The sequence below is a fragment of the Fragaria vesca genome, linkage group LG1 (assembly GCF_000184155.1).
Source record: "Fragaria vesca subsp. vesca linkage group LG1, FraVesHawaii_1.0, whole genome shotgun sequence".
NCBI classification, from domain to species: domain Eukaryota; kingdom Viridiplantae; phylum Streptophyta; class Magnoliopsida; order Rosales; family Rosaceae; genus Fragaria; species Fragaria vesca.
Genome location: NC_020491.1, coordinates 7738142 through 7765673, shown reverse-complemented (window position 1 = coordinate 7765673; position 27532 = coordinate 7738142). Strand labels below are relative to the sequence as shown.

At 37.5% G+C, this 27532-nt stretch overlaps 5 protein-coding genes across 5 annotated transcripts; 4 read left to right on the top strand and 1 right to left on the bottom strand.

Annotated features, from left to right (window-relative positions):
• The first annotated feature begins 3297 nt into the window (after positions 1-3297).
• On the top strand, positions 3298-7647 carry LOC101305113. Its single transcript, XM_004288986.1, has 6 exons — positions 3298-3511; positions 3814-3890; positions 4420-5390; positions 5466-6135; positions 6235-6403; positions 6709-7647. The coding sequence occupies exons 1-6, from the start codon at positions 3430-3432 to the stop codon at positions 7338-7340; spliced, it is 2601 nt and encodes an 866-aa protein (XP_004289034.1). The 5' UTR covers positions 3298-3429; the 3' UTR covers positions 7341-7647.
• A 2005-nt stretch (positions 7648-9652) lies between these two features.
• On the top strand, positions 9653-12038 carry LOC101298356 (WUSCHEL-related homeobox 13-like). Its single transcript, XM_004287675.1, has 3 exons — positions 9653-9996; positions 10834-11373; positions 11684-12038. Exons 1-3 carry the CDS (start codon positions 9789-9791, stop codon positions 11764-11766), a joined length of 831 nt encoding a protein of 276 aa, XP_004287723.1. The 5' UTR covers positions 9653-9788; the 3' UTR covers positions 11767-12038.
• Positions 12039-12804: 766 nt separating this feature from the next.
• Positions 12805-15269, top strand: LOC101298059. The gene is made up of 6 exons (XM_004287674.1): positions 12805-13040; positions 13422-13647; positions 14050-14131; positions 14240-14294; positions 14445-14583; positions 14784-15269. The coding sequence occupies exons 2-6, from the start codon at positions 13471-13473 to the stop codon at positions 14883-14885; spliced, it is 555 nt and encodes a 184-aa protein (XP_004287722.1). The 5' UTR covers positions 12805-13040; positions 13422-13470; the 3' UTR covers positions 14886-15269.
• A 458-nt stretch (positions 15270-15727) lies between these two features.
• LOC101304814 lies at positions 15728-23040 on the bottom strand. Its single transcript, XM_004288985.1, has 24 exons — positions 22827-23040; positions 22682-22733; positions 22538-22585; positions 22290-22444; positions 22135-22192; positions 21867-21924; positions 21642-21734; positions 21419-21546; positions 20923-21080; positions 20728-20797; positions 20539-20649; positions 18938-20380; positions 18764-18857; positions 18553-18659; positions 18364-18434; positions 18041-18238; positions 17559-17603; positions 17364-17433; positions 17187-17325; positions 16783-16831; positions 16541-16600; positions 16368-16440; positions 16135-16220; positions 15728-16033 (listed from the first exon to the last, which is right to left on the bottom strand). Exons 1-24 carry the CDS (start codon positions 22950-22952, stop codon positions 15854-15856), a joined length of 3672 nt encoding a protein of 1223 aa, XP_004289033.1. The 5' UTR covers positions 22953-23040; the 3' UTR covers positions 15728-15853.
• Positions 23041-24252: 1212 nt separating this feature from the next.
• LOC101297769 lies at positions 24253-26493 on the top strand. Its single transcript, XM_004287673.1, has 2 exons — positions 24253-24385; positions 25092-26493. The coding sequence occupies exon 2, from the start codon at positions 25164-25166 to the stop codon at positions 26292-26294; it is 1131 nt and encodes a 376-aa protein (XP_004287721.1). The 5' UTR covers positions 24253-24385; positions 25092-25163; the 3' UTR covers positions 26295-26493.
• Positions 26494-27532: the final 1039 nt, after the last annotated feature.

The following is a 27532-nucleotide window of genomic DNA, read 5'->3' as shown; positions in this document are numbered from 1 at the left end:
TGGCTAGGGTTTTGGCTTTGGAGCACATGAGAGAGCGTTCTGGGCATCATTGTGATCATGGGAGGGTTTTGGCTTCTGCCCCACTCGGGTTAGCGAAACCATGATCGAATGAGTTGTAATGTTGTATGGGATAAGGGTTTATGAGCTTTTCAGATTTGCTTTTACACGGGTTTGCAGAATAATAGGCTATCTTGTTGTTTAGTAATTTTGGTCATGTGACTGATGTGAGAAGCACATTGTGTGTTCAAGGAATCAAAGGTGGGGTGTTAGTTCTCCTAAAGAGGACATTCATATAGAACAAAAATCATCCATTTCCAGCTAAACTTTGGTGTGTTACATGTATCGACTGAATTTGACTGTTGGTTTTCGGCAAGAGATCAAGTACTTCAGTTTAATTTAATTAGATCGAGTTGATTGAGTTCCTAAACTAGACTATTGTATGGGTCGATCATTTTCTTTTTTGTTACATATCTCTTACACTATTGCATGTCTGTTACATTCTTATTTCGGTTAATGGATTATTTTGTGCTCATCTTTTTACTTTTACTTTTACTTTTACTTTTACTTTGCTGCTAAACATCAACAGATCAACCCACCAATTTTACTCGGAGTATTCCTACACAACTCCATTCTTCCACAAACTTATATGTCTAGCTAACTATCTGCAACTAGTGGCGTAGCCAGAAAAATAAATTATGAGAGTCATAATTTAATAGTAATATTACGCTAAACAAAAAATCTTCCTCACTCGGGAGTGACGGTGGGACTTGTTTCTTAAATTGTCTTACGCTAAGCAATCCATGACGATTGCTCATATTTTAAGATATTTTCTTAAATTGTCTAAAAATCGTATGTAATAAGGGTCAAACTTTACACTAATTATGTAATATAAATATGGAAGTATACTAATGTATCAACCTATCATGTGTAAGGAAAAGTGAGAAGGGTCATTTGAACCCTCTCACTGTCTGCAATCTTCAATCTATCACATGATGTGTACAATTCGCCTTGAGAATAATAAAAATGTGGTTGAACAGAATGATGTGAACACATATTTAGTTGACGGACTTGGCACATAGGTGAGATGGTGAAAAGAAGTAGGGAAAAAAAAGAAACTTTCCGCATGCTTGAACTGAATATCTTGTCCAAAACGTAACTATTAAAACTATCATATCGGACGTGACAATTGACATGTAATTTATCTAGTCCATCTAATGAAGAAAAATGATAAGACACTCGCCGGAAAGTCCCCGGCAAGCAGCTCCTGGTGAGTCTATTAATTAAGAACCCGGATTCTGTGAGGATCCGAACTGTATCTGAAGCGTGTGATAAGCGCACCTGTGTGCTGTAGAAGGCAGCAAAGAAGAAGAAGAAGAAGAATGATATAAAAATGGAGCTAGCTAGGCACACAACTTCTTCTTCTTCTTCTTCTTGTTGTTATTGTTGGAAGTTGATGGTTGATGATGGTGAAGGCGCCAAATGGAGGTGTCGTGCGCAAAAGCAACTGTCATTGAGCTGTTCGTTACGTGCTACTACAAACCCTACAACCAATCACCATCCATCTCTCTTATATTTTAATTTCTAATCTTGGATCATCATCCATAAAATATTCACTTCCATTTTCATTTCTTTATATTTTTGGAATTTTTTTGTTTTTGTTTTTGTGTTTTAGTACCCAGTGGTGACCATCTGGAACAACCAAATGAGCAATAAACTGTTCCACCTTGCATTCTGTTGGGATTTTCTTCCCCTAAACATTCTATTCGACATTAAGCCATGTATTATATACGTTGATAATTTCTCAAGGGACTTGGTCACTATTGATAATAAGTGACATCTCTTAATAATTGTCACATTCAATTTTACGGCAATTATTAAGAGAACATCTATAATAATGATAAATCCGAGCAATAGAGTCGATAGGACGCATACACATGGTTAAGGTGCAATTAGGTGTGCCTGATATTTGTGGGGTGTCTATCTTGGAAGTTTGACTAATTCCCAAGGCATATTCGAGATGTTGTTTTTGTTCATTTAGGTACATGTCTCTTGCACATTTCAAATTTTCAATGGAGTAGTACTGCTTGATGTAATGTTGCCGGGACACAACAATTAATCATCAAGATACGTGTACGCGGGTTTAGTTTTAATTTGCACGAACTCAAATATGTTAAGAAGGTTAATTTTATACATAGTAGTATGAAATCAGTCAAAAATATAAATTATACATGATAAATCAAGATCGGAGAGTGTCACAGAGTTCATAAAGTTTGTAACTTTTCTTGCTTTTTAAACCATTTTTCCAATGATATGAGACTATGAGTTGAGGTTGCTAGCTACTTTTATCTTGCATTAGAATTTGAATGAAAAAGCAGAGTAAGAAAAGATGTGTGGAATTGAGTAGAGTGGGAATAGGAGGAGATGGAAGCCTCGGTTCTTTCCAGCCATACCAAAAGCGGCAGTAGCTTTCTCTGTTCCACTTTTATTATTGAAGATATTTTATCATCATTATTCTAATCAACGATCCAATCGAACTCACAATTCCTCGGAAGCTTTGAAATCTCTCTCGTTCATTCACTTAACTTTCATCTCCGTCCTTAATCTACCTCATCATCCCATAAAGCCATAACTGAGTTTGAAACTGACACTTCGGTTGGCTCCTCTGAAACAAGCTTCAAGCTTTTATTGGGTTAGTCAGGCTTTTATGTTTACTTTTATTTATTCTTCTCACAGTTCTGAAAATGTTACTGGGTTCTTGAGTTTGATGAGATTCTGTTTATGAGTCTAGTCAAACTGAATTGGTTTGGTTGCTACGAAACAAGACCAGGAACACAGTGAGATAAAAGCTCCAAGCTTTTTTAGTTTACTTTTTTTCTTTCATTGCATTTTACTTTTTTTCCTTCTCAAATTTCACAACAGATTCTGGGTTTTGGAAATTGATGAATTTTGGTTATAGGGTTGGTTAAACTGAATAGATTGGTGGGAATTCACAGCAAAGTTTATTTCTTTATGCTAAATCCTTACCTTCTTTCTGGGATTTCGGTGTATGAGTGGAGATGATTGATTTAAAGTCTTATGTGCAATTAGTGTTCTTTCATATCAATGATTTTGTTTGCTGGATTGGCCCCTCATTCTTTTGGTTTGTAGTCTGCTTTTCGTTATGCAAAAGAAAGAACTCATATGGTGGACCATGTTTGTTGGAATTGTAAATTATTGAGTAGGTGTGCTAGATACGCATTGCTTGATGTGTTCTGCTCATTAAACTGAAATCTGGGCTTGTATTGGTTTTTTGCAGGCTAAATTCGACTGCGCGAGTTGTCAGAGAATTGTTTTGGTGGATGAAAGACATTGACATTGGGTACTTGATGGGGTAAAGAGACATAGACAGTGCAAAGAGAATGATATCCTTCTGGTAGATCCAGGGACTGCATGGGAGGCTTATTGCACCTTTTTGATTTCAATCAAGGCAGCATGGCCAGGAAGCTTTTTGTGCATAAGAAACATGATGGTGGTGAGTTCTATTGTTCATTTAATACAACTTGAAATAGTGAAGGTCTGGTTTGGGATTGATTGGATATCATTTCAATCTGAAATGAGAAGAACTGCCAGTTATAGTTTTAATGATTTCTGGTTGGATCAGCAAATTAATTTTTATTGATTCGTATGTTAAAAAAATCTGTATCTATTAGTCATGGAAGTCTTAACATGGGCACAGTGATTGTCTTTTAGAGAAATTATTTCTGGAAAGGTTTTTATCTATATCAGGAGAATGTGAATAATCTGATATATTAAGATGTTTTGAACACATTGCAGGCCTTGATGCTCCACGAAATAGCTTGGAGATGCAAGTAGAAACTTCTCAGAGCTATTGTGACATGGGAGATTTGCCGGTAATCTTGTGCTTTATTATGGATTTAGAGTGGTCTGCTTCTCTTTAGGCTGTGTACTAATATGATTCTTGTGAATCTTTCAAATCCCCAAAATGTGTGATTCTTGTGATACATGGTGCATTGTGAGTCTTTGGTGTGAAGCTTTACATAATTTCCAGCTTGTCATACACCTGCTACTGGATTTGGTCCAACAGTTCTGTCTCACACTCTTACAGGAAAAACTCTCTGTTTTCGTCTTCTGCTTGCATATTATATAATCTGATTGTTTCGTTCAAATGCATCATGCATCTTCCCTTTAATTTTAACATGTTTCCTTACTATGTTTTATTCTATTAAGTTGGGTCGTGTCAGACTTTGTGAGAAAATTCAGGCCAAAGGAGGACAATTTGAATAAAGTTTCAACTCTGATCCATACACTTAATCCCATGAGTAATTAGCATATCTTATGTAAACGTTTGGTTGTAGCGCTCCCTCTCTGTAGTTACTGTTTTGATAAATTTTTGTGTGCTGATCTCTGTAGTTGTATCAGGTGAAAGAAGTTGGTCCCAAAAAGAATTATCCACTTGAAAGTTCAATGAAGAAATTGATCAATGAGGAAATATCCAAACGCTCAAGTACCAGGCACAATGGACCAAGCATTGTGGCACGGCTTATGGGGATGGATATGTTGCCAGTGGATATAAAATCAGCAGTTCAGCCAATTGAGAATAAACATGAATATAGGAGAACAAAGTCTTCAAAGAAGGAAATGAATGGAAAGAGCTCAGTTGATCATGTCTCTTCAGACTTAAATTCATCCAGAGAGTTGGATCTCAATTCATTCTATCAAAATAATGGCACAGAGGATGCTGGATGGTGTGAAGATCAGAAAGTTGGAAAACCAAGGCGTGAAGAGCATCCTCAAGAGAAGGAACTACAGAAGTTCAAGAAAGAATTTGAAGCATGGCAAGCTGCCAGGTTTAAGGAATGTTCAAGGATTATCGAAAATGACAGCATATCAGGAGAGTTGCTTGCTCAAGAGCATCTCAACAAGGAAAAGACAGCAGTTTCTGCAAAATCCAAGCAAATGACAATTGAGAAGACTATGGAAAGAATAGATCACAGTGTAAAAGAAATCTCACACAAAAGAGGTGTTTCGTCACATCGTGTAGATGCAATGGATTTATTCCCATCTGAGTACACAAGATCTTTATCTTCAAAAAGCAGAACCAAGAGCTTAGACTTTGAGCAATCCTCCTTGTTGAATTCCAGGAAGAGAGTGAACATATCTTCAACTCCTACAAGGATAGTTATCTTAAAACCTGGTCCTGATAGCTTTTGCAACCATGAAGAGACTTGGATCAATTCTCCAAGCACTTTAGATCAGAGGGGTAGTATAGAAGATTTTCTCGAGGAGGTGAAGGACCGACTGAGATGTGAACTCCAAGGGAAGGTGCATAAAAGGGGTTCAGTTGTCCGAGGAAGTGGAATTGAGACCCCATTTAGTGAACAGCCATCTGATCCAAAGCAAATTGCTCGGCATATTGCAAACCATGTCCGAGAAAGTGTGACTAGGGATCTTGGAGTGAATTTGCTTCGATCAGAATCAACAAGATCATACAGAAGTGAAGTTCAATATGATAGAGCAGGATCCCCAGAATTTATACATAGAGATACTAGAAGGTTCCTGTTAGAGAGACTAAGAAATGTTTCAGAAAGAGAGACCGGATTTAATTCTCCTGTATTTTCTTCTGGCAGCTACGGGTCATCTGCACTAGACTATGAAAGGTTCAAAGTAAAGCAGGTGGGAGATACTTTGGAAGCTCAAAAAGATATGAGTTTCTGGGGAAGGGGAATGGTGAAAGATGACCATGTGAAAACCAGATCCTTCAGGCATGGATCAGATGACGATAAGCTGCTGGATAGAGAATTGTCCCCTAGAAATCTCATTAGGTCCTTATCTGCCCCAGTATCCGGAACATCATTTGGGAAGCTTCTTCTGGAGAACCGCCACATTTTGACTGGTGCTCACATTCGGAGAAAGCATGAAGCCATTGAACATGTGTCCTTGGATATGAAGAGTCAGAAGAAAGAAAGGTTCAATTTCAAAGAAAAGGTTTCCCATTTCAAATACAATTTTACTCTTAAGGGAAGACTGTTTGGAAAAAGAATTCAATCAGTGACTGAATCAAGCCATACTGAACATTACCCTGTGAATGACATCAGGAGTGGTCCAACAGTTATTACCAACTCTAGAGAGAGACATGTAAGAGACATTTCTTTTCCCTATGCTTTTTACGTATTATTCTCGGATTCAATAGGCTCAATTTGTATCCTAATGTCATTTCTTCTGTTCTGGTCTCAGGATAATTTCACTGAGGTGCCTCCTAGTCCTGCATCTGTTTGCAGCACTGCTCAGGACGATTTTTGCAGGACAGCTGATTGTCTTAGTCCAGTATCGACTCCAAATGCAACTCCAAGAGATGACAGATTTGTGCCACAGGCTTTCAGAGACATCAGCGATAATCTAAGTGGTATGAATTTCTTTCTACATATTTTTTGTGCTTAATATGAAATTTGGTGGTTGGTATGAATATGATACATGCTTATTGACAGTACTCCTGAGTTTTTTATTGTGTGCTTGTCTGTGTTTATGCTCCATGCATGACCGTTACAGTATTAATATGTCCCAATTCTGCTAAATCCATTTAGTTCCAATGTAACGGTTCCAGGATCAACAAGGTTTACATATTTGGCCATCCTTATCAGATCACAAGATAACAAATATGCTTTTCTGTGTAAGACCTGAAATGTGAATCATCTTCTATTGATTCTACAGAACTAAGAAGACAACTGAATCAACTTGAGTCTGATGAGCCTGACGATGCATCAGGTGAACAAGAAGTGGTCGAATCTGAAATGTCTGGACTAGAGAACCCGGCAGAGGTTTACATAAAAGATTTGCTTGTTGCTTCTGGTTTGTACGATGGATCATTCGAGAAATCCTTTTCTAGATATGACACGTCTGGGAAACCCATCAGCCTCTCCGTGTTCAAAGAAGTGGAGGAATCTTATAAAAAGCTGGCCAGTGCAGACGATAACTCAACCAAAGATCACAATGGGAAGGTAAATCACAAGTTGTTCCTTGATTTATTGAACGAAGCTCTTTCAACTATTCTTGGACCTCCATTAAACATGTCTAAATTCAGAAGAAAAGCTATCAACTCTTCTGCCCTGCCACCTTTACGTGGTAAGAAGTTGTTAGATTCTGTTTGGGGGATTATCTATCGTTATGTATACCCTCCAAATGATAAACACTGTCACTCCCTGGATGAAATAGTTGCCCGGGATCTGGGATCCTCGCTGTGGTCAGAACTGGTGGAGGAAGACGTTAATATTCTTGGAAGAGAGATTGAAACTCTGATTATGAGAGATCTTGTTACAGAAGTTTTGAATGATATGAAGTTTTGATGGAGTGCAAGGTTGAAACGTTTTGTTTTCCAGTCTGAGTTAGGAAAGAGTGGCGTATATAATGAAATGATAGAAAGTAAATACATGATTTACATGGTATCCAAAACTGTGGATTTCCCATGTTTGTTTGATATAGCTGAGACTTGAGAGTGTGCATGTATATATGTTCATCTGTGTGGTTTGCTGATATCTGATATAGATGGGAAATGGGTTTTGAGTAGTTGGGGGTTATACAGTGTACATTTAGTAACATGTATGTTTACTTTTCCAATCATTCTGTTGACAGTAAAAAAAGGAATTCCTCCCCAATCTAATGGGGCAGTTGGTTTGTTGTGCTGATAATTGACAGTAGAATGCCCTAACAAGAAGCAGACAATTCCACAGCTGCTGTTTTAGGGTCTTTGTATCATTTCTAGTTTTCCTTCTCTTCTTTTTCGGATCATATTAGCAAGGCGAAATGACATGATGTTCTACGTTACTTCCGACGATTAAAATTTTAAAGACGAAAATCTTTTAAGTTAACTTTACATGTGACGTGAACAATAAAATGATGAGTGATCGGATCTCTAACACTGAAATACAATAGAACTTTCGCTGAATGGTCTAGCGCACCCATGATCGTCAAGTTTCAACCAGCATGCTCAACTCAAGTTTCACGCTGCTCCCTCTAAACTTGTTCATGTCATCGTTGAAAACGAGTGCACCAATCTGGGTCCAAAAATTGTACCAATTATCACCTAGTTACTATTGTGGATAGGCCTCAATTTTTGACTTGGTGGCGACGGTGGAGGCGCACATGCCATGTCCCCCTAATGAATCCAATTGTCACATTAACAATTCAAAAAAGTGTGACATTAACCTTAATCATGTACCCTAAACCATTTCCACGCGCTCCAGTCCAATTGCTTGTACCAAACTCAGAGACCTATCTCTCCAGAGTACCATTTTCTAAGTCAAGACTATAGAGGTCACAAAGCAAACGGAATACATGATTACTCTCTAGGAATCCCAACAATGCATGCATTTAGTCCCAATCACAAATCTTATTATACAAAAAAGGAAGCATCAAACCACGGATTATGTCCCTAATACACTGCATTTTGCAATTTCCCCTTTTTAAAAATTGTCATGTCACACATGAATTTGTTGTTCACATGCATATATGTGACAAAAACACATAGAATATGTACAAGTTTGACAGGCGAAATTTGCATGTAGATTCTTAGTTACTCATTTTATAAGTAAGTTAATTAGTTGGACTATTTCATCAAATATATACACACAGTCACACAGAGACTATTTTAATATAAATAAAGCAGGGTTTTAGCCAAGTCCAAGAAAAGGTACAAGTTAATGTGCAAGTACAATAATAAGTGACTGTTTCCAAACATCCAGTTTCTCTGACAGAAAGGGAGTCAGGTAATTGTGAGGGAAGTGGCAGTTGGCAGTTGCTGCTCTGGTGCTCCAAAGCCAATCTAATCTAATCAATCTGAAACAGAGTTGTGTCTTTGTCAGGTCAGGTATACTCTATCACTCTATTCCCTACTCTATTGCCATTGATGATTGATCATGGTTCAATCACGTACGTGTCATGATCTGGTGTTTTAGCAGATAATAATCCTATATTCCACTATTTCATTATATATGAGAAATTATAGGGACGCATTATCTTTATGGGATATCCTTATTTATTATCATTATCAAAATTTAAGATAGTATAACAATGCATGATGTTAAGTTTATGTATCTCTATATCTAAATGAAATAACTCATGTTATTTGATAAGATTTATTGTATATTATTTTAGAATCAGAACATTTGAGTTAATCGGTTATATATTAACATCTATCTATAAATTTAATAGGGTTTCTTATTAGGTATACTCCGTTATTAATAGGTTATCTTGCACTCAATACTCATGGTGTGGACGGCTTAATAATTACATAATTGTTTCCATTTGCCTCAAGCACATAGTTAACGAGTACCTTGTACAGACAATGATCCTATAATGTATATAGATAGATAGTTTATAGTCTCTATCTTCTTGATCTCTTTCTGTTTTCACAGCCGTAATAGGTCACAAGAAATACTTGTAGGATATAGTACCTGTAAGGGAAAGTATTCTTCACTCAAAAGATAAGATCTTTGATAATGACACCTCTTATTAATGTTGCAACTTATAATAAATCACCCAAAGATCTTATTCAACAAATCAAAGAAAAAAGGGAATGCTGTAGCAGACTCACAGGGGAATACTACCACCCACCAAATTCCAATATATTCATTCAATAAGTCTTTGGTGTTTTATACAATTTCTCTGCCTCTTTTTGTCTGTTTCTTTACTTTCTCGTTATCATTGTCATCCTAGTTCTTGCTCCTTTACTCTTTAGTCTTTGCAAAGTTGCAAACACAAAGACTGAGAGTGAAAGCAGAAAGAAAGAGAGGTTTATGATGGAGTGGGATAAGCAGCACCAGCAGAAGGAGCAAGAGATTGATGGGAATGGGAATGGCAATGGCAATGGAGGTGTGGGGTTTGTGAAGGTTATGACTGATGAGCAATTGGAGACTCTGAGAAAGCAAATTGCGGTTTATGCTACCATTTGTGAGCAACTTGTTGAGATGCATAAGAACCTCACTGCCCAGCAAGATCTTGCAGGTTTGTTTTTTCTCTTCAATTTTGGTTAAACTTTGAAGTGTTTGTGGTTGCATTTGGTTGAGATGAACTTAAACTGTTTTTAGTGTTAAAGTTTGGAACTTTACTCCTTGTGAGTGGTTGCATTTAGTGGGCGTGAAACTCAAATAGCTTCATTAATTGGTTTTCTGTGATGGGTTTTTCTCTGTTTTGATAGTTTACCCCCAGTTGTTTTGTTTTGGTTTGAATGGCATGTGATACCCTCCTTTGAGACTTGAAGGTTGGCACTCTTGTCTGTCTTGTGCTCATTTGTGGGTGCTTGTCTGTTTCTCAGCTTCATTGGTCTCGGGTGATCTTTGTTAACATTGATCTGTATTCTTACTGGGTTGTTGAAAAGCTGCTAATATGATAGGTTGGTTTTTGGCTTCCTTACTTAGGTTTTATGAGTAAAATTCTAGGACACTATGTATATTAGTTAATTTTCATATGAAATGTTCAACCTTTTCAATTGAATTGTGGATCTAAACTCCTTTTCAATTAGGCTTATACACATTCTGAAAGGTTTTGTTTTGATTTCAGCTCAGTTGGTCATTCCTTCAGCCAATTTGTGGTTGCTTTTTCTTGGAAGGAAGAACAAACACAATAGCTTTACTAAGCATACATGGGTTAGGAAGCTATTTTCATTATAATTAGCTCTTTCTGAAATGAAACTGATCTCAAAGACAATTGATTCTGTTGATGACATTAATAAGATACCTAATGTGAATTTGATTTTACAAACTATTAGTGATTGCAATCATTGAATGTGCGGAAGATGCCATATTTGCTTTGAACGAAAACTTGTGTTCTTCGCTCTTTCAGGAGTCAGGATGGGAAATCTATACTGTGATCCACTGATGACATCTTCTGGCCACAAAATAACTGCCAGACAGCGCTGGACTCCAACACCGGTGCAGCTACAGATTCTGGAGCAATTGTTTGATCAAGGGAATGGAACTCCAAGTAAGCAAAAGATCAAGGAGATAACCTCTGAACTGAGCCAGCATGGCCAAATATCTGAAACCAATGTTTATAATTGGTTTCAGAACAGGCGTGCTCGATCAAAGAGGAAGCAACAGAATGCAACATCCAACAATGCTGAATCAGAAGTGGAGACTGAAGTTGACTCTCCCAAGGACAAGAAAAAAGGACCTCAGGATCAAATTTTACAGTCCCAACAGAACATATCAGCCCAAAGGGCTGAAGATTTGTGCTTTCAGAACCCTGAGATGAGTTCTGACCTGCATTTCTTGGATCCACAGGGCATTAAAGAAGACAAAATGTTTGCATCGAGCAGCGATTTAAGGCTGTCCAGAGGTTTAGGCCATATGTCATTCTATGATGAAGTGCTATCAAGCTCAAGTAAGTTAATATAAAACATCATACATGTAGAGAGTTTCTGTTGTCAATAATCAGTATCATTACTTGATTGATCTGAACAACGCCTAACTGTTTTTACTTGGGGTCATCCCTTACATTTCTTTGTATATGGTCAATCTTCTGCTGAAGTAATGTCCATTCTCAAAGTTCTAAACTTCATTCTTTCCTAACATCAACTTATTCAATACCCTTTACACATCTCATTGTGATTCTGCTCAGAAAGTAATGTATCCATTATGATTGCTACTGTTTCTATCTGAGTTTCGATTACCTCCAAACTTCAATGTTGTAGGAGGCAATGAGTTGATGACAGGAAAGATGGAAGTGGGAGGGAGCTATAATCTGTTCCAGCAGGCAGAAGACTACAGCATGTGACAAGTTATATTTTCCTGAAGAGAGAGCCCAGATTGAGTTTTGATGTTTGGTTATGCCTAACCTTAGCAGATTTATGGCTCCATCTCAGTTTAAGTTGGAGGGTAGATAGATATAGTATAGCATGGGGGATATATGAGAATTTACCATTTGTGTTTTGTGTTTTGACTGATCAATCTTTAGGTGCTTTTAGCTTTTGTTAACAGCAATAATATGTAATGGAGTATTTGGGTCTGGTTTGATAGTATCTTTGTTAGCAAGAAAATGTTTTGAGTATTTGGATGTGGAGGTATTACATTTACATTTGCATCTAGGCATCAAATTAGGGGAAAAAGATTACTTTAACTTGGGTTCTAAATAAAGTGTATCATCAATCATTGCATTCACCAGCAGGAGTTGTTAGTGCAATTATGAAAAGGTCACTAGGAGTGACTTACATGATTTATTTGGTGTGATTTTGTTGATACGGAAGGTAAAACATGACTGGCTTTGGACCCCTCTGGTTGGTTGCTAGTGTAACATTGTTGATGAATGATGGAAAGGGTTTGTACTATGTGTTTATGTTCATTCAAATTCTTAAATGTGGTAAAAGGTAAACTTTTCCAAGTCACGTTTAAAAAGCATCAAATCAAACACCTTAGTTTGTGTAAATTCTAAAACATGTTTCCAGTTTCGTTTTCTTAAACTTATTCCACGAGTGTGTTGGCTCTAAAATTTCTTACCTTTCAAATATACTGACTAATAATGATATATAAGTTTTGATGTCGTATGTCGGTTAATCAATGTAAGCATTCAAATATTCTGATATGAATTTGATGTGTTCCATACCAAGACAACTTACAATGAATAGAAAACAATTCCTACATCTTCACATTTTTGTACTGTTTGGTTACTTCATTAAAACCCTCAAATCAAATTTTTCCCAACTCAAATTTCTTAATTTTCATTATTACTATTTTTTTTTTTTACAATGTTTTAATGAGTATGAGGTAAAATAAAATTTACTAGATAGTTTGCATTACTATATTGTATGCCAAAATTGGCATGAAACGCAACAGAGTGAAGCCAAACTGGTTCTGCTCGATCAGAAGAGACACAGTGTCGCAAACCCTAATTGCAGCTCAACCACGACGAAGACTTTCGTGCTTTTAGCACCATTCTGGCTGCTCATTAGTCTCATACACTGCAATTGAATTGGGTCTTGTAGAAAACAGAGGGAGACGAACAAGATTCGAGAAGCTTCAGGGCGTGGAGCTCGAACCAGGTCTCCGTCTCAGGTATTTAGATTCATGGCACACCATGCATTTCAATTCAACCCCAATTTCATACCCAATAGCCAATTTGATTTGGTATTGCAAAATCTGAGCCAAGCTTACATTTTTACCCATAATGAATTTTGGGTTCATGTTTGATTTTCAATTGGTTCATGGAAATTGTGGAAAGAATCGTTAGAAATGCTTATGTGATTGCTCAGTTCTAGAAATGTTGCTAAAGTATTGTAATTTAGGGCCCAGTGGCAATTCTGGAATCTATGATTTTTAGTAGGTTGAAATCAACTTTTGCAGTATAACACAGATAAGCTTAGATAGTATAGGATCTTGAATAAAGTTTGTTCCTTATTTGGTAATTGTAGTGATTGGCTGTGTTGTGAAATGCAGATGACGGTATAAGGAAACAGATTATATATGAATTTGTGAGTTTGGGGGAATGGTGAGTTCTTGTATAAGTAATTCGAGATATACGTACATACATGGCTCCAAGTGGCCTAATGAAGCAGTTGACGTGCACCAAGTCATTGTTAAAAAGAGTGGTGCAAAGGGGTTCTTAGTCTACTTCTTCGCTCTCGCTATTCTAGCAAACGCTTTCCATCTTTTCTTAGTTAAGGTATGCCCTTTCCTCTTATTTGACATATTTTTGTACAAAGGCTTTGTTCTGCTGTTTAAGTCTTTATTCCTGAGGTCTAGCCTACCATATTGTTTTGTTGATAACAAGCATAAGCTAAGGAGCATATGAACATGAGTTAGTTTGGTGAGATTAACTTGTTATTGCTGTTTCCTATTGCACAGTTCATATTGGTTTATTGGAAAAACGTGTTCTTCAAAAATAGTTTATGTCGCATATGCCAATTTTACTAGAATGAATATAGTATCTGTAATTACAATCACAATATGCAGAAACCAGTAAACTTTCATGGTGTACTAGTGTTCTAAAGTTCCATATATGTTTATCCGTTGTTTTCAAAATATATCTGACACCAACTTGACACGATGATCTTACAAACAACAGGGCGGTTCAGTTATCATTCTTTTATGGAGTTTCCTTTTAGATGCATTCCTTGTAAAGTTGCTTTGGAAGAGTGTTACAAAAGGTGAGCACCCACGCTTTTGGTTTTTTGAACTGTTACTGTGTATTTTTGCAATTACAAGAAGGTTTGCTATATCCTGTGTATTCATCTCGTCTAGTGTATTAATGACAGAGTCCGTTGTGGTTATGCCAGCTTTTGGAGTTCAACTTGAAACACATTTTAAGAGGTAGCTTTTTATACATTGGTTCTTGGTTACATTCTATGTAATGAGTTCAATTTGGTGGGACTGCATGATTAATGTCAACTTTACAACTCTGTATAATCAGATATTTTCCTAATCATCTTTTTTGTCTTCTTTCCATTTCTCTCCATATAGTGGAAAAGTTACTCGTCGCTTTGTTCCCATTGACAAGATCTTGAAACCTGTGCTCCTAGAATGTGTGACTCCCGTTACTTGTTACTGGAGCCTGTCTTTCATTGTACATGGAGAAGCAGATTTGGTGCTAGTTTTTAAGGTACACTATTTTCTTGGAAACTGCAGATATAAGTTCGGAGCAACTTCTTTAATAAGTTATGGGTAGTATCAAGTTGAGAAAATAGCATATGTAAACTTATTAAAATTGTAACTTCTTTAATAAGTTTTTAAAAGAACCTATGCTTTTCTTTTAAGTTCCATCATTTTATTTGGCTTGTGAAAGTTGAATTCGTTTTCCAGGAATTACGTCCCCCTATGAAAATGTTGGTCCCCATCTGGAAGGCCTTGTGTGCTGCTACTGGTAGTAAAGAAAGCTTAGACACATGTAGGGAAGACGGATGATGAGGATCATGAAGTTTGCATTCGAACTTTGGTGCGCTCAAGCAACTCTCACGATCAATCAGGTCCCTAGGATTCCAACCGGTACAACTTCTATTTCCAGTCAGGGAATGGGGAGGATGATGAAGAGATTGTGATTTGTACAAGACCAGAGGCAATTCCTTTATTCAATCAGTTACAGAAGTCACACTGTACAATTTTCTGATGTAGGTGAAATCAAATGTAAATTCTTTTGGTAATGCGACATTGGGGCGTAGCAATCTAACCAGTGCTCGAGTTGATCTCATTTAGAACTGGAAACTGTTCCCCTTTCTCTTGTCTTTTGTTTCTTTGGCTGTCGTTATGACTTGAGGCTGATGCTGCTTGCTCAATGGATGATTCAGTTGCTTCAGATACTGTTACTTTGTGGATCACGAGTATGTATTGAATGACTTCCTAATCTTGTATATCAACCGACTTACTAGGAGAAAACAAAGCAGGTTAAACCAGACTGGTAATGATTCATGACCTTTACAAAGGAGAACATTTGGATTTGTCTCAAACGCAAAGCATCTTGGTAAAATCATAGTAAATCGCATATTTTTGGTTGGTAAGCTGTGATTAACAAAATAAACAAAAGCAAATAATTGCAGGTGTCGACTGTCTCGTTGGGACAATAGGCAAATTGAAATCTTAATTTACCAATTGTGCCTTTGACACCAAAGATGGATAGGATAACTACGCATCATCAAATTAATCATTAATATTATTTGTGATTTAAAACCGCCCATTACTAGAAACAATTATTGATTAAGAAAATCACACTTGGTTTTAAGAAAAAGGCTTTCTTTCATGTGAAAAGGTAAGTAATTACATGATCAACAACTGCTGTTGTGTTTTGTTTAGGAAGGAAGCTATACATCTGGATCCAAAAATGTAAATCCAGTTCAGAAAGTGAACATGTCACTTGTAGACATGATATTCTCATCCTTCTAGCTTCTAGCCGAGTTTAAACGTTGTTCTGCACGTGCAAGACTAAGTTCATGTCGATGTAATCCATGCCAGCCTTGATCTGCACCACTCTTCTGATTCAAAGATGCAATCTTAGCTATTTGCTTGTGCAACGCTTCCAAATTTACTAGTGGGGCAGTTGTTGGTCGACCATGAGCACACTGCAAAACAAATCACAAGGTGGTGTTAATATTCGAGAATAACATGAGCCTGCCTCTGTTTCTCTCTCTGAGATGACAAGTAGCTTGAGAAGATGATTTACTTGGAAACACAATGAGGTCTGCTTCAGCTCATCAACGATGAGGGAACACTCTGAAGGTAGCAAGGAATCCCCAAACATAATTGCACCTGAAGAATGAAAGAAAACCATCAACATACAAGTCATCAATGTATATGTAAGCTAAACAATTCAGGTTATTTGCAATATGATTAAGCCCAATCCCAATCATTGAACAAAACCTGATGCCTCTACTGAGTATAAGACTAGGCATCTACCTCTGCATGCTTTAGAATTTAGGATCCGAAGAACAGACGGTGGCATTGTTGATGATCCATCTGTGTCAGAAAGCTAAAGAACGAACAGAATATCAGGGGAATTCTCGGACACAACATCAGAGGGAAAAGGAAAACCATACAACGAGGCAGTACTGTATATATATATGTATTACCTGCTGAAGAAATTCCATAAGATCAACATCAGATAGATTGACACCTAAGATGCACGGAACCTGAATGTCATTTATGCAACAGATAGAATTAATAACTTTCAAAGGTGGCTTCATTACAGTTTTTAAAGTGACTGAAACAATAATTTTCAAGCATACTCCCGAGTTAAACAAAACAATACCAGGTTTTGAGCTCAAAAGATGGTGAATAGAAAAATTAAAGAAGACAAGTGATGATAATTCACCGCAATAAGTGTGATGACGGTTGGCTGCCTGTGAAGGATATTCAAATTCCTGTTAAATATCAATCCAAGAAAATCAGGCTAACAGAAATATAATGGTTCTCTCATAGAATAATGTAAATATATCTGTAGAATTGATCCATAACAAGTCTGCAAATTATCATCATATTGCAAAACCATGTATAAAAAACTAAAAAAACTAAATGAGCAATTAAAGTCTCTAATAGATGAGTTTATCATCTTGTATGGTGTCAAACACCAATAAGTAAATGCCAGACATTGGTGCCCTTAACCTCAAATCAGCAATAAATTATCTACCAAGAAATTGTGTTAATGTTCATAATGCTGGATGCTCAGACCAATATCAAATTTTTGGATAAGCATACCAGGAAGGACGAATAAATTACCTCTTGAAAGACCCTGAATCTTGAGCATGTATGTTGCAGCGCCAACCCCACTCTTCTATTGGTTTAGCATAGTTATGAAGTAACTGGTAACCAATCTCCGGCAGCATCTGTATTATAGCAACAAGAACCAAAAATTCGTGAAAAGTTGGACACTGAAGCTTTACGTAGCATAAAATACTCTACATACCAGCTCTTGTTCAATATCCAGAAAAGTAATGGTCTTTGCTTCTCCATCTCCGGACAAGACCTATGTATTCAAGTAATTAAGTAAGCCACACAAAAAAATTATGAAACACACACACAAACACACGCGCGCACACACACTTTTGTACCAAATCAAGATATCAAACAGAAAAAAGAAGAAATCGAGACCTTCAGACGCAGCTCCTCCAATCGGATCCTTTCATCTGCAGCATGCTGTAGAAAACAATTAATTACTGCTTAAGTCAGAACTCTGGCTGCACTTGCGTGCTTGTCAATATCATAGTTCGAAGGTGTCAAGATCAGTATGTGAATGCAAGTCTGTTTCTTTAACAGCTGCATGTACAAGTATATACATGAGGGAGTCTACTTACAAGACTGACTGTTTTGTGATTAAGTTTTTGAGCAAGTAAGATATCCTATAGAAACTTCTATTCAATTTCTTTGTTAAGGCCATTTTTGGGAGAGTATAACTATTTGATTAGTCGATTAGATGCATGAAAGCTCTATTGTAGGTTTGTAACCTTGTAATATATAAGTGAAGTGAACTGCAGGTTCCCTTAGTAACAATAAACTTACAAATGCACTTTTTAAAGCATAATCCCACTCCAAAACTTGAAAAAGATATCCAGAAAACTATACAAGAAATGGACCTGGTCAATAACAGCAAGTGTTTGGCCAGCCATGACTGGAATATATTTCTTATCCACCTGCTGAAGAACTCTGCAATCCTTGAGACAGTTCTTATTGATAGATTCAGGAACTAATGAATCAGCAGCAAGATGCAAGAATCCGGAAGATATGTCAAGTATATCATTTCCAGCTTGACTACCATGCATTATACTTGTGCTCTGCATCATATATTATATTCACAGTTATAAGTCGAATTCAATGAATCTAATTTTTATTTCTAAGGCAAGATGGTACAGCAATGAACACATCTTTTGCATCAGACTTTCAAAAACATTTTACTTACTGTGTTTTGGGGACAACAATTCCGCCATTTGGTCCCGCAGTTCAGGGAATCTTGATTCTTGGATATAATTTCTGAAAATGACTAGGATTAGGGCCAAATTTGACCACCAAATGCTAAGAAATCTTATAATAACCAATGCTCAAGCTCAATCAACTGTTAATTACATTTTCTGATAAGAAAGTGAGATACCTTTATTTGGAGCCATGGCTTGAACCTCAGACCTTTTAGATTGCTCAAACATTTCCAATCTTTGCATCTTGCTTGCACCAGCGTTAATATCTTGAGATTCTTCACATCTGGTCCAAAAGAAAATTTGGTAAAATCAAAATTAAAGTCTGCCCCTTGAAAGAAAATATAATATGAGTGGTACAAAAATACAAAACAATTGAAGGTCAAGTACCTGGTGTCTAACAATAAATCTTCCACAGAAGTTGTCATCAAATTTTGATGACTACCATAAGGAGGTTGACAGAGATCCTTCATTGTGCCAGCTTCTGCACATTAAGAGGTGGTATTAGCTGGCTGGCATCTGCATAAGATGACAATTCTAAAAGGGCAACTCACATAAAAATACCTGGATAAGTAGCTGAATCATGGAAGGGTTGTGCATCATGTTTGCTTTCTGTTGGCGCAGGATGGTTTAAAGTGAAGTACTTCCTCTTGCTTCTAGGTAATGGTGGAGCTGAGTGGCTTCGCAACGATCTTCTGACTGAAATACGATTCTTAAGACTATCCTGATATTTTAACTGTTCCTCATGTCTATTATGCATGTCAATACATATGTTATCTTTGCTGCGTGAATGCCAATGTAACCAATCTGTCTCATCAGCTAATTTATCTCGGTGACCAGTATAAATCTCTCTATCTATTTTGTCTTGGTGAAGGAATTTTCTAAAACCAGTTTTGACATCATAATCAAGTCCACAGTCTATATCTGCAGCACAGTGTTCTGTGATCTTTGATACAATATCCGATCCAAAGCTGCAATCAAATTCTTCAGCATCAACAAAATACTTTTCAGTATCCCTCTTATCATATTTATATCTGTAACACCCTTCATCTGAATCTTCATTAGAGAAAGGTTCAAAAGCCATATAGGCACTCTGGGATAAGGGATTGGACGTCACTGAGTACCATTCAGTTTTTGAGGTCTGATTGTAGGAGCCAATGTCTGAACTTGAGTCATTAAAAAGCTCCCTACAGGATGGTATTGAATTCAAATAAGCTCCTGACAGAGGGTCAAACTCTGCAAACGGATCAAACTTTGATCTATCTCTGGGATAGGGCTGAGCACTAGATACCCTCCCTGGTGATGAAGTCATTGACAGGATATCTGGAACTTCTGCACGTTTATAAGAACCACTACACATTCTCTTACAGCTGCCATCAATTTCTGAAATATCTGCAGTGTTGCAAGAGCCCTCCCACACTCTCTTACTCCCAATGTAATCATTATGACATTTAATCCCACTTTCTGTAAACAAATCCCTCTCAGATGGAAGCCTTCCTCGGGAGGAACAACTCTTGAGGAAAGGTTGTCTTAAATCACAGGTGACATCCACATCGCTACTGGAATCATGATGTGGTACTCCAATAACTGCTGAACCCTTGCTAAAACTAAAGATATTATCTTCCACATTGCAGGATCTTTTGGCAGCAGAGCATCCACTATCCATCATATAATCTTCATCGGGTGAAACATTGATTTCAGACATCCAACTATCATTTTCCCTCTTCAGGGTTGTTCTGAGAATACATTTAGCAAGACTCTGATCCCGTGGTTTAAATGAATAGTCAGTATCATGACCAAAATCAATCTCACTAGCTCGATCTTTGAAGACATCATCAATATTTCCATGCAAGTAGTCGAATGGAACACTGACATGCCTCCTCTGAGATACATCGCTGTCCTCTTTACTTAAAATCTTCATAATGTCAGGAGATGTCTCAAAATCTTGTGTCCTGCTTCTCTTTTTCCCTATTGGTGACATTTCTGACAAATCTACATCCAGCAAATCTAGCATTTAAGAAGGAAAGAAAAAAGGATAAAATCCAAGGGAAACTGAACCAATATGCCTTCATTTAACTCTATAGCTCAAAAATTTAACACTGATAGATCATCAGATACAGTTCACACCATTATCAAATGAAAATGTGACGGAACCTATTTCTTACTTTCATCTGCAGATACAATATTGTCATGTTCCTCCCACATTCGACCTTCTCTTCGTATATCAGCTCCATGACAAGCAGGTTCTACTAGAAACGTAAAAGCAGTGAATACCTCTTAATGAAACAACAAATAAATAAATAAAAGACAAAAAATGTGAAGCTCTCAGCTAGAAGCTACGAATATAGGCATACCATAGGATATCTTTTCCTTCCAGAAGCTTTGAATGGCCTTTTCAATAAAGTTGAGTACAGGAACCCAATCCTGGAGAAAAACAAGATCATAGAGTATTATCTTTTAAACACTAAACCTCCGGTCTACACTTTTACAATAACCCCTGAATTATATGACATGCAAAGCAAGATTTAATGTCAGTAAGAAAAAATTACCTTGAACTCAACATATGTCTTCGACGGTTCAAAGGTCAAATCATAGAATGAGTGGGGGCAACTTAAATTCAAGACATAAACTGGGAATGCTTGAGGTCTACTTCTCTTCCTGTTGTGGGATCCAACAACAGCTGTCCCTGGGTCCCAGCATTCGAAGCTAGAGGCCAATTGATTAAGCAATTTGTGAATTGGTCCTTTACAAATGAACCGTGAATTAATATCTGTCAGGGTGAAGGACAAAAACAAGAGAAGAAAATATAGATCCCCTCGGAACAAAAACAGTGAACACTCCCTCTATTGAGAACATTGTATATAAATCAAAATGAGCAGAGAAGGATACAGAAATATTGGAAGGCCTGCAAAACAGATGTTCGAAAAATTAGAACAAGGATACTCATAACAGTGAAGTATATAGTTAGTAACTTAATAATATAAATAATCAATACAGATTGTTCTACCTTAATGGCAAGACAATTGCAAGGAGTAGATAGGTATCCAGAAAGCTCTAATTTGCCATCACTTATGTTCAATTCATGAAGTGCATCAGAGACCTCGATCCCAAAAGCAGTTCTCAATAATGTCAAGGGAGAAGGAGAAGGAATGGTACGAAGAAGCTCATCCTCACTACATGTAAAGTCAAACATGTAAATCAAAAGAGAAATAAATGTATAAATAACACTTAGCACAAATTCTTCACCAAGAAGTATGTTAGAAGGCACCTTTCTATATCAACAACTTTAAAGGAAACCTTTGAGTGCACCAGCGCGATCCTGTGCACACATTTCTTGACAGTGTCCAGTACCTTCTTTGGGCTTCCATTTTGTAATGCAAATCACAAAGCAGTTTAAGTCAGTTTCATTGCATTATCATGTTTTTTGGCACTTGAGAACAAATTTTGTATATAATTATAAACCAAAAAAGTTAAAGTGATCCAAGAGTGGAACCTGGATTGCATGCACTTCCTCCGAACTGGTTGATTGTAAAACAAATCACGAACAACAACTGCAAGCAGAAACAAGTGATTAAACAACTTATTGCAAGTAAAATTATAAGGAAGACAATGTGATTCTTAGGGCATAATGTAATGGAATTCACCAATGAAAGGTAGTTCTATGGTTAGCTTGATGGAAATCCATTTTCATAAAACCAAGATGTAATATTCAACATCTTCACAAGCAACTGAAGACAACATGAATCACGAAAGGTCCCTACCTGTTGTGCCCACATCCTTCCTATCGTCATCTACTCCAAGATACAAACATTTGGATCCCTGAGAAAAATACAGGAAAGACAACCTGAGCCAAGCCTGCATTAAATCCAAGAATTCTGTCACAAACAGCAAACCCAAAATAGTAACAAAACCACACCTTCATCACTTTACGATACCCATTTGGCCTCCCCGACGCTTTCGTGACAACTTCAAGCAATGCCACGTCAGAAATCGAAGCCAATGCTTCCCCTCTGGAACCAAAACTCCCACCCGCACCATCCCCCTCAGAACATTGTCCAAACTTCGACGTGGCTGCTCATTCATCAAATATACCATACTATGAACAACTACCAAATCCACACAACATAATGTAACTAGGCTCACAATTCAAAACAAGTAAATTACCATATCTTTCTCCCAGCAACACCAATCCATCACGAGTAATCCCACATCCTACAAGTAAAAACCAAATTACAACCACACAATTAAGCTGTAAAAAAAAAAAAAAAAAAAAACAATTTTAACCCAGTGAAGAAAATTAACACTGACCATCATCCACTACTTTCACATAGCAAGTCCCAATTCCCACGAAAACCGACACCTGCATCAACCAAGTTCAACATTTACCAACCTAATTTACCTCTTTTACCATAATCCCTACTCGAAATTAACCAATCCCCCAAAAAGTTACTACCTTTCTTGCTCCAGCGTCCAAGCTATTGAAGACGAGCTCCTCCACAACCCTAGCCACGTCATACAGAACCACTCCAGACCGAATCGAGCTCCGAACCGCCTCCGGCAACAGCTTCACGCCTCTCATCGCAAAACCCTAAAAGATTTTACCTTCTTCAATTTCCCGGAATTTCGCGGCAAACCGATCAGAGAAAGCGTCTTTCGTCGGCGAATCGAAATGGGTACTTTCGCTTACCTGCAATTTCACGATTTCCGATTTAGGGTTCCGCCGCTTAGGGCTGAGACCGAAAACGACGACGTTTGGGTGGAAATGGGGGCGGGTCAGATAGATTGTACGGAGCTTCGGTTTTCAAAAAGGGGGGAGAGAGAAAAAAGGGCGGTTAGGACTGAAACTAACTCTGAGCGCTTTTTTAACTGCCACCGTTTGTGCGAGAGTTACGAGGCGAGTGGGGTTTGATAGACTCACACGCGTGGTGACGCGGGTGAGTTACAGGTGGAAGGTTGTGATTAGGTGGTGAAACCTTAACACGTCGTTAGGGTTATCTTTTGACGGCTGTGGTCCTGGGAATCTGATTGGTTGTGATGCAAGTTGACCAAATTCCCCGCGGGTAAAGACGTAAAGTAAATCAGGTCGTTATCCGATTTTACTTGATGACGCCATTATGGCGTGCCATGTCTTAATGTCTCTTTTTTTTCCCAAATTGGGTGTTGTTTCTTGGTTAAGTTACCAATTTACCATGGTTATTTTAAGAAATTTTCACCCCACCTTTAGCAGCATAAACATGTTTCATCAAACATGATTGTTAAACACGGACACCGTTAGACTACAACTTAGTTCGTTAAACTCAAATGAAATATAATTTATTTTATTTATCGTATGATACTGAAATAACAAAAAAATTGAAGATACGAGTGATTATATAGTACGTTAATAAGTCTGTTGCATTAGATAGTCCAAAATCATCATTTAGTCGTACCTAATTAGAACCATGATATACCATAGAAAACAAACATACTAAACTATGAACAATTATTGGAAATCTTTGCATGTCCTACATGATCTATATCCAACTAAACCCCCATCTATTTCTTAAATGTCCAACTTGGTTAAACAAATTCCCCTCTCTAAACCAAGAAGAAAAATACTTCAACAAATTATAGAACATGGACGGTAATGCCATGGTAAAAATGCAATGACAAAGGGTAAAAAAAAAATAAAAAAAAAAAAAAAGGTAAAAAAAAAAAAAAAGGGTTAGGGTTTTATTTTGGTAGGTAGGTTTTTAGGGGGTTACTAAACGAAAACAAACGAAACCCAACGAAACCAACGAAACCCAAAGTAGGTAAAATTTACCTTTACAACGAACCAAAAACCAAAAAAAAGAAAAAAAGAAAAGAAATATAAATACAAACAAGAAACAAGAAGCACCATCTTCCATTTCAACACCACCCTGGTTTTTTTTCCTTCTTTCTTCTTCTTCTTCTCTCTTCCCCCTGAAAACCCTAATTGACACTTCTCTCCGTGTATCTCTCTCGCTTTCTCTTCACGACCCTAAAGATCAGGTAAAGTCTCCTTCTTGCAATTCTCTTCTGTTTTGATCGCTCTGTCTTGTTTTTCCTGAAATGACGGTTAAAACTCAGCATTTGATTCCGTTAGAATTCCGGAGGATTTTTGAGTGTGTGGGGATTACGGATTGGCTCTGGTTCTAACTGATCGAATGTTCGGCTGCGGCCGATCTTCTGTTTTGTTTTAGTTAATTTGTAATTTGAATTATGTATGATGTAATTTTCCGATGGTTGAGATTCAGCTGTGTTTGGATTTCTGTTTGTCGCAATTCAGCTGAGCTTGTTGAATTGGTGTGAATTTGTTTGGTTTGTTTTTCGGAAAGTAATTCGAGGGTTTGGATAAGGAGGGGAGATCATTTGTGGTGTTGTGATGTTGGTTTGGTTTAGTAAGTTAGAATTGAGATCGAGGGAGAGGAAAGGAGATTCAGTTTAGTTAGGTAATTACTGGGGATTTAGTTAGGTTATTGGTTTTCTAGGGTTTGCCGAAATCAAAGTCATCAAAACCTAGATTTGGAATGAGCATGAGCATCTGTATTTGTTGATCTGATTGGCAATGGTTTTTGAATTGATTCTGGAATTGGATTTGATTTGGATTTAGTATATGGAAATTTTGTTTGCTAGGGCTTTTCTGATCAGCTACATGTTTCGTTTCTCGTGTGATTGGGAATCTGATGCTTAAGGTTTTATTGTTGTTGATATGTAGACGGAATGGTTGTTTTCTCTGTGTGGAGAGTGATTGTCGTTTCGGTGTAGTTCTTGTATCGGAAGCAGACCTATGGAGGGTAACTTATGTGATGTCAACCATTTGGATGCTGATGTCCTTTTACCTCCGCGAAAGCGTCTGCTTGCTGGATTGAAGAAACAGAGCCCGGAGGGTGATAGTAGTTCATGGCTGTCTCTAGTGTCAGCAACAGCTTCTGCTTCTGCTTCCGCGTCTTCTTCTTCATCGCCTTCTTCAAGTGAACTCAACACACGTCTTAACAGAATATTGACTTCTCATGATCCTAATCTTTCACCTGAGGAGTTAGTAGAGGTCTCAAAATCAGCTGCCGCTGCTGCAGTTAAGGCTGCTGAAAATGCAAGAGCTGCAGCTGAAGATAAAGCTGCAATAGCTGCAAAGGCAGTGGCTGCCGCCAAGAGTGCTTTAGATTTGGTTGCCTCTTTTTCAGATGAAATAGCCAGCAAGGAGAAACACCTGAAAAAGAACAAGCTTAAGAAGCATGTACCAGTTCAGCTCTTGTACAAAAAATATCAGCCAATTGAGAATTGTAAGAAAGATGAAGAGTTGGCCCGGAAGTTGCATAGAGCTATTAATAGCTCACCACGAATCTCAAGGAACCCATCAAGTTCTGACTCCAAGGGTCACAAACACAAGAAGCCTAAAATCTCACAGAGTTCTGAAGTAGCTAGGATTTCCAACGGGAGTACTGTATTGGATCAAGACCCTGCACCTGCTTGCAATGGTCATGCTGTGGCAGGTAAGCTCGATTTTGAAGACACCATCCTTGACATGTACAAAAATAAAGCAGCTGAAAAAGCATACAGAAACGATAAATCTGGTCGATCAGAGATGGATAATGGGGAAGCAGAATCAAGTCAGACGAAGGAGAAAAATTGGGACGATATGCCTGCTAGTGGTAAAAAGAGGGGTCGAGTGAAGCTAAAGAAGTTGCCTTTAAGTGTTTGCACTTTTAGGGATAAGGCGAATCCCAAAGAAGACGTGGGTGCAAGAAGCTCCCCACTAACTGATATGAACATGGGAAATCCTACTACTGGAAACAAGCCTTTGTTTCCTGTGGAGTCTTCTGCTGATAGTATGCTGCCTATTGAGCCCACGCCTGTGTGGAAATGCCAGGAGTTCAAGGCACCTGCATGTGTGAAGCAAAATAAAGTCATGCAATCATGATGTTGAAATGAAATTGTGGCAACAGGTGAGATAGGATTGGATAGCTGAGGTAGGATTCATCATGTTCTTCACATAGAAACGGCTTGTTTCGTTTTTATCTTCTTTTTCTTTTTTTTTTGTGCTTATTTTGGCTTTGTTGTAATCAACTTGAACTGACTACATGTAAATTTAGATGTTACATTTCTTGCATCCCATTCGTACTTTACAGTCCGAATTTGCCCGGAGCTCTTTTGACAGCAGATAGAGCTTGAATTGAGGTAAAAGGGATGCATTCATTTCGGTAGTGTTTGTTGATATGTTGCAAACAATAATTTCTGCGCTTGTGCTGATGATGTTGATAGATGTAATAACAATGTCAATTTCCTTGGTAAATTATAATTCTTTCGCAAAATTTCATTCTTCGCTTTCTGATTCCCCATTTCAACTGATATTCTGCTTTGAAATTCTTCTGGCATGAGTAAATGGTTTCAGTGGTTTATGTAATAGAGCTAAATCCATGAGTAGCTGATCTTGGAGATCCTGCCGGCAATAAAAAAAACTTCATCAATGATTGTCCTTCCTTAACTCCTCTATGATTGAGTTGTTTATTCAGAGATCCACATCATGGTTTAGTTTGAAACTGGAATCGATCTGCTTTACTGGTTTGTCCTTATGCTCTTGTGTGCAAACATGTTAAACCGACTTCTGTCATGTTTGAGTATATGATGCTTGAGGAAAAAAAAAGAAAAAAAAAGAGAAATGCCTTCTGTTTAAATATTAAAGTAAGGACTGATGAGACATTGGGATCTGCGCAGGGGGGCAAATCTTAATCGGAAATTACAGAAGGCAACTGAGCATGTGATGATCCCGTAGACTCTACGTAACAACTGAGCAGTTTGGTAGTTTGGTTGGTAATTAATTATTTATGGTCCATGGATAACCTCGTCTAGTTCTTTTCAGGCTTTTAACCTTGTCAACGTGTTTGGCAAGGTAACTCACTCACTGTATGAACTATACTCGTTGACCAGTGATTTTTTAATTTTATTGGAAATAAAAATGTTATACTAATACCTAATTACTTAACTGAGATGATTCACTGCAAGACAAGTATAAAACTTGGAAGGAAGCAACTATTTATAGCATTTTGCACTCGATAAGTTGATCCAAACGGCCAAGTCCCGAAATGATAATACTTCAAAATACAAAAGATCATTGCAAAACATAAGTCAAGCAAATTCTATGATGCTATGTTGTGTTAT

Coding starts and splice junctions, on each gene's coding strand:
- LOC101298059 (XM_004287674.1), top strand. CDS start 13,471: ATGGTGAGTTCTTGTATAAGTAATTCGAGATATACGTACATACATGGC. Junction 13,648..14,049: donor TCCATCTTTTCTTAGTTAAG/GTATGCCCTTTC, acceptor TACAAACAACAG/GGCGGTTCAGTTATCATTCT. Junction 14,584..14,783: donor ATTTGGTGCTAGTTTTTAAG/GTACACTATTTT, acceptor TTCGTTTTCCAG/GAATTACGTCCCCCTATGAA.
- LOC101297769 (XM_004287673.1), top strand. CDS start 25,164: ATGGAGGGTAACTTATGTGATGTCAACCATTTGGATGCTGATGTCCTT.
- LOC101305113 (XM_004288986.1), top strand. CDS start 3,430: ATGGGAGGCTTATTGCACCTTTTTGATTTCAATCAAGGCAGCATGGCC. Junction 6,136..6,234: donor CCAACTCTAGAGAGAGACAT/GTAAGAGACATT, acceptor TTCTGGTCTCAG/GATAATTTCACTGAGGTGCC. Junction 6,404..6,708: donor CATCAGCGATAATCTAAGTG/GTATGAATTTCT, acceptor TTGATTCTACAG/AACTAAGAAGACAACTGAAT.
- LOC101298356 (XM_004287675.1), top strand. CDS start 9,789: ATGATGGAGTGGGATAAGCAGCACCAGCAGAAGGAGCAAGAGATTGAT. Junction 9,997..10,833: donor TGCCCAGCAAGATCTTGCAG/GTTTGTTTTTTC, acceptor TCGCTCTTTCAG/GAGTCAGGATGGGAAATCTA. Junction 11,374..11,683: donor TGAAGTGCTATCAAGCTCAA/GTAAGTTAATAT, acceptor TCAATGTTGTAG/GAGGCAATGAGTTGATGACA.
- LOC101304814 (XM_004288985.1), bottom strand. CDS start 22,952: ATGAGAGGCGTGAAGCTGTTGCCGGAGGCGGTTCGGAGCTCGATTCGG. Junction 20,798..20,922: donor AGACATATGTTGAGTTCAAG/GTAATTTTTTCT, acceptor GTTTTTCTCCAG/GATTGGGTTCCTGTACTCAA. Junction 17,434..17,558: donor TGGAGGAGCTGCGTCTGAAG/GTCTCGATTTCT, acceptor TTGAATACATAG/GTCTTGTCCGGAGATGGAGA.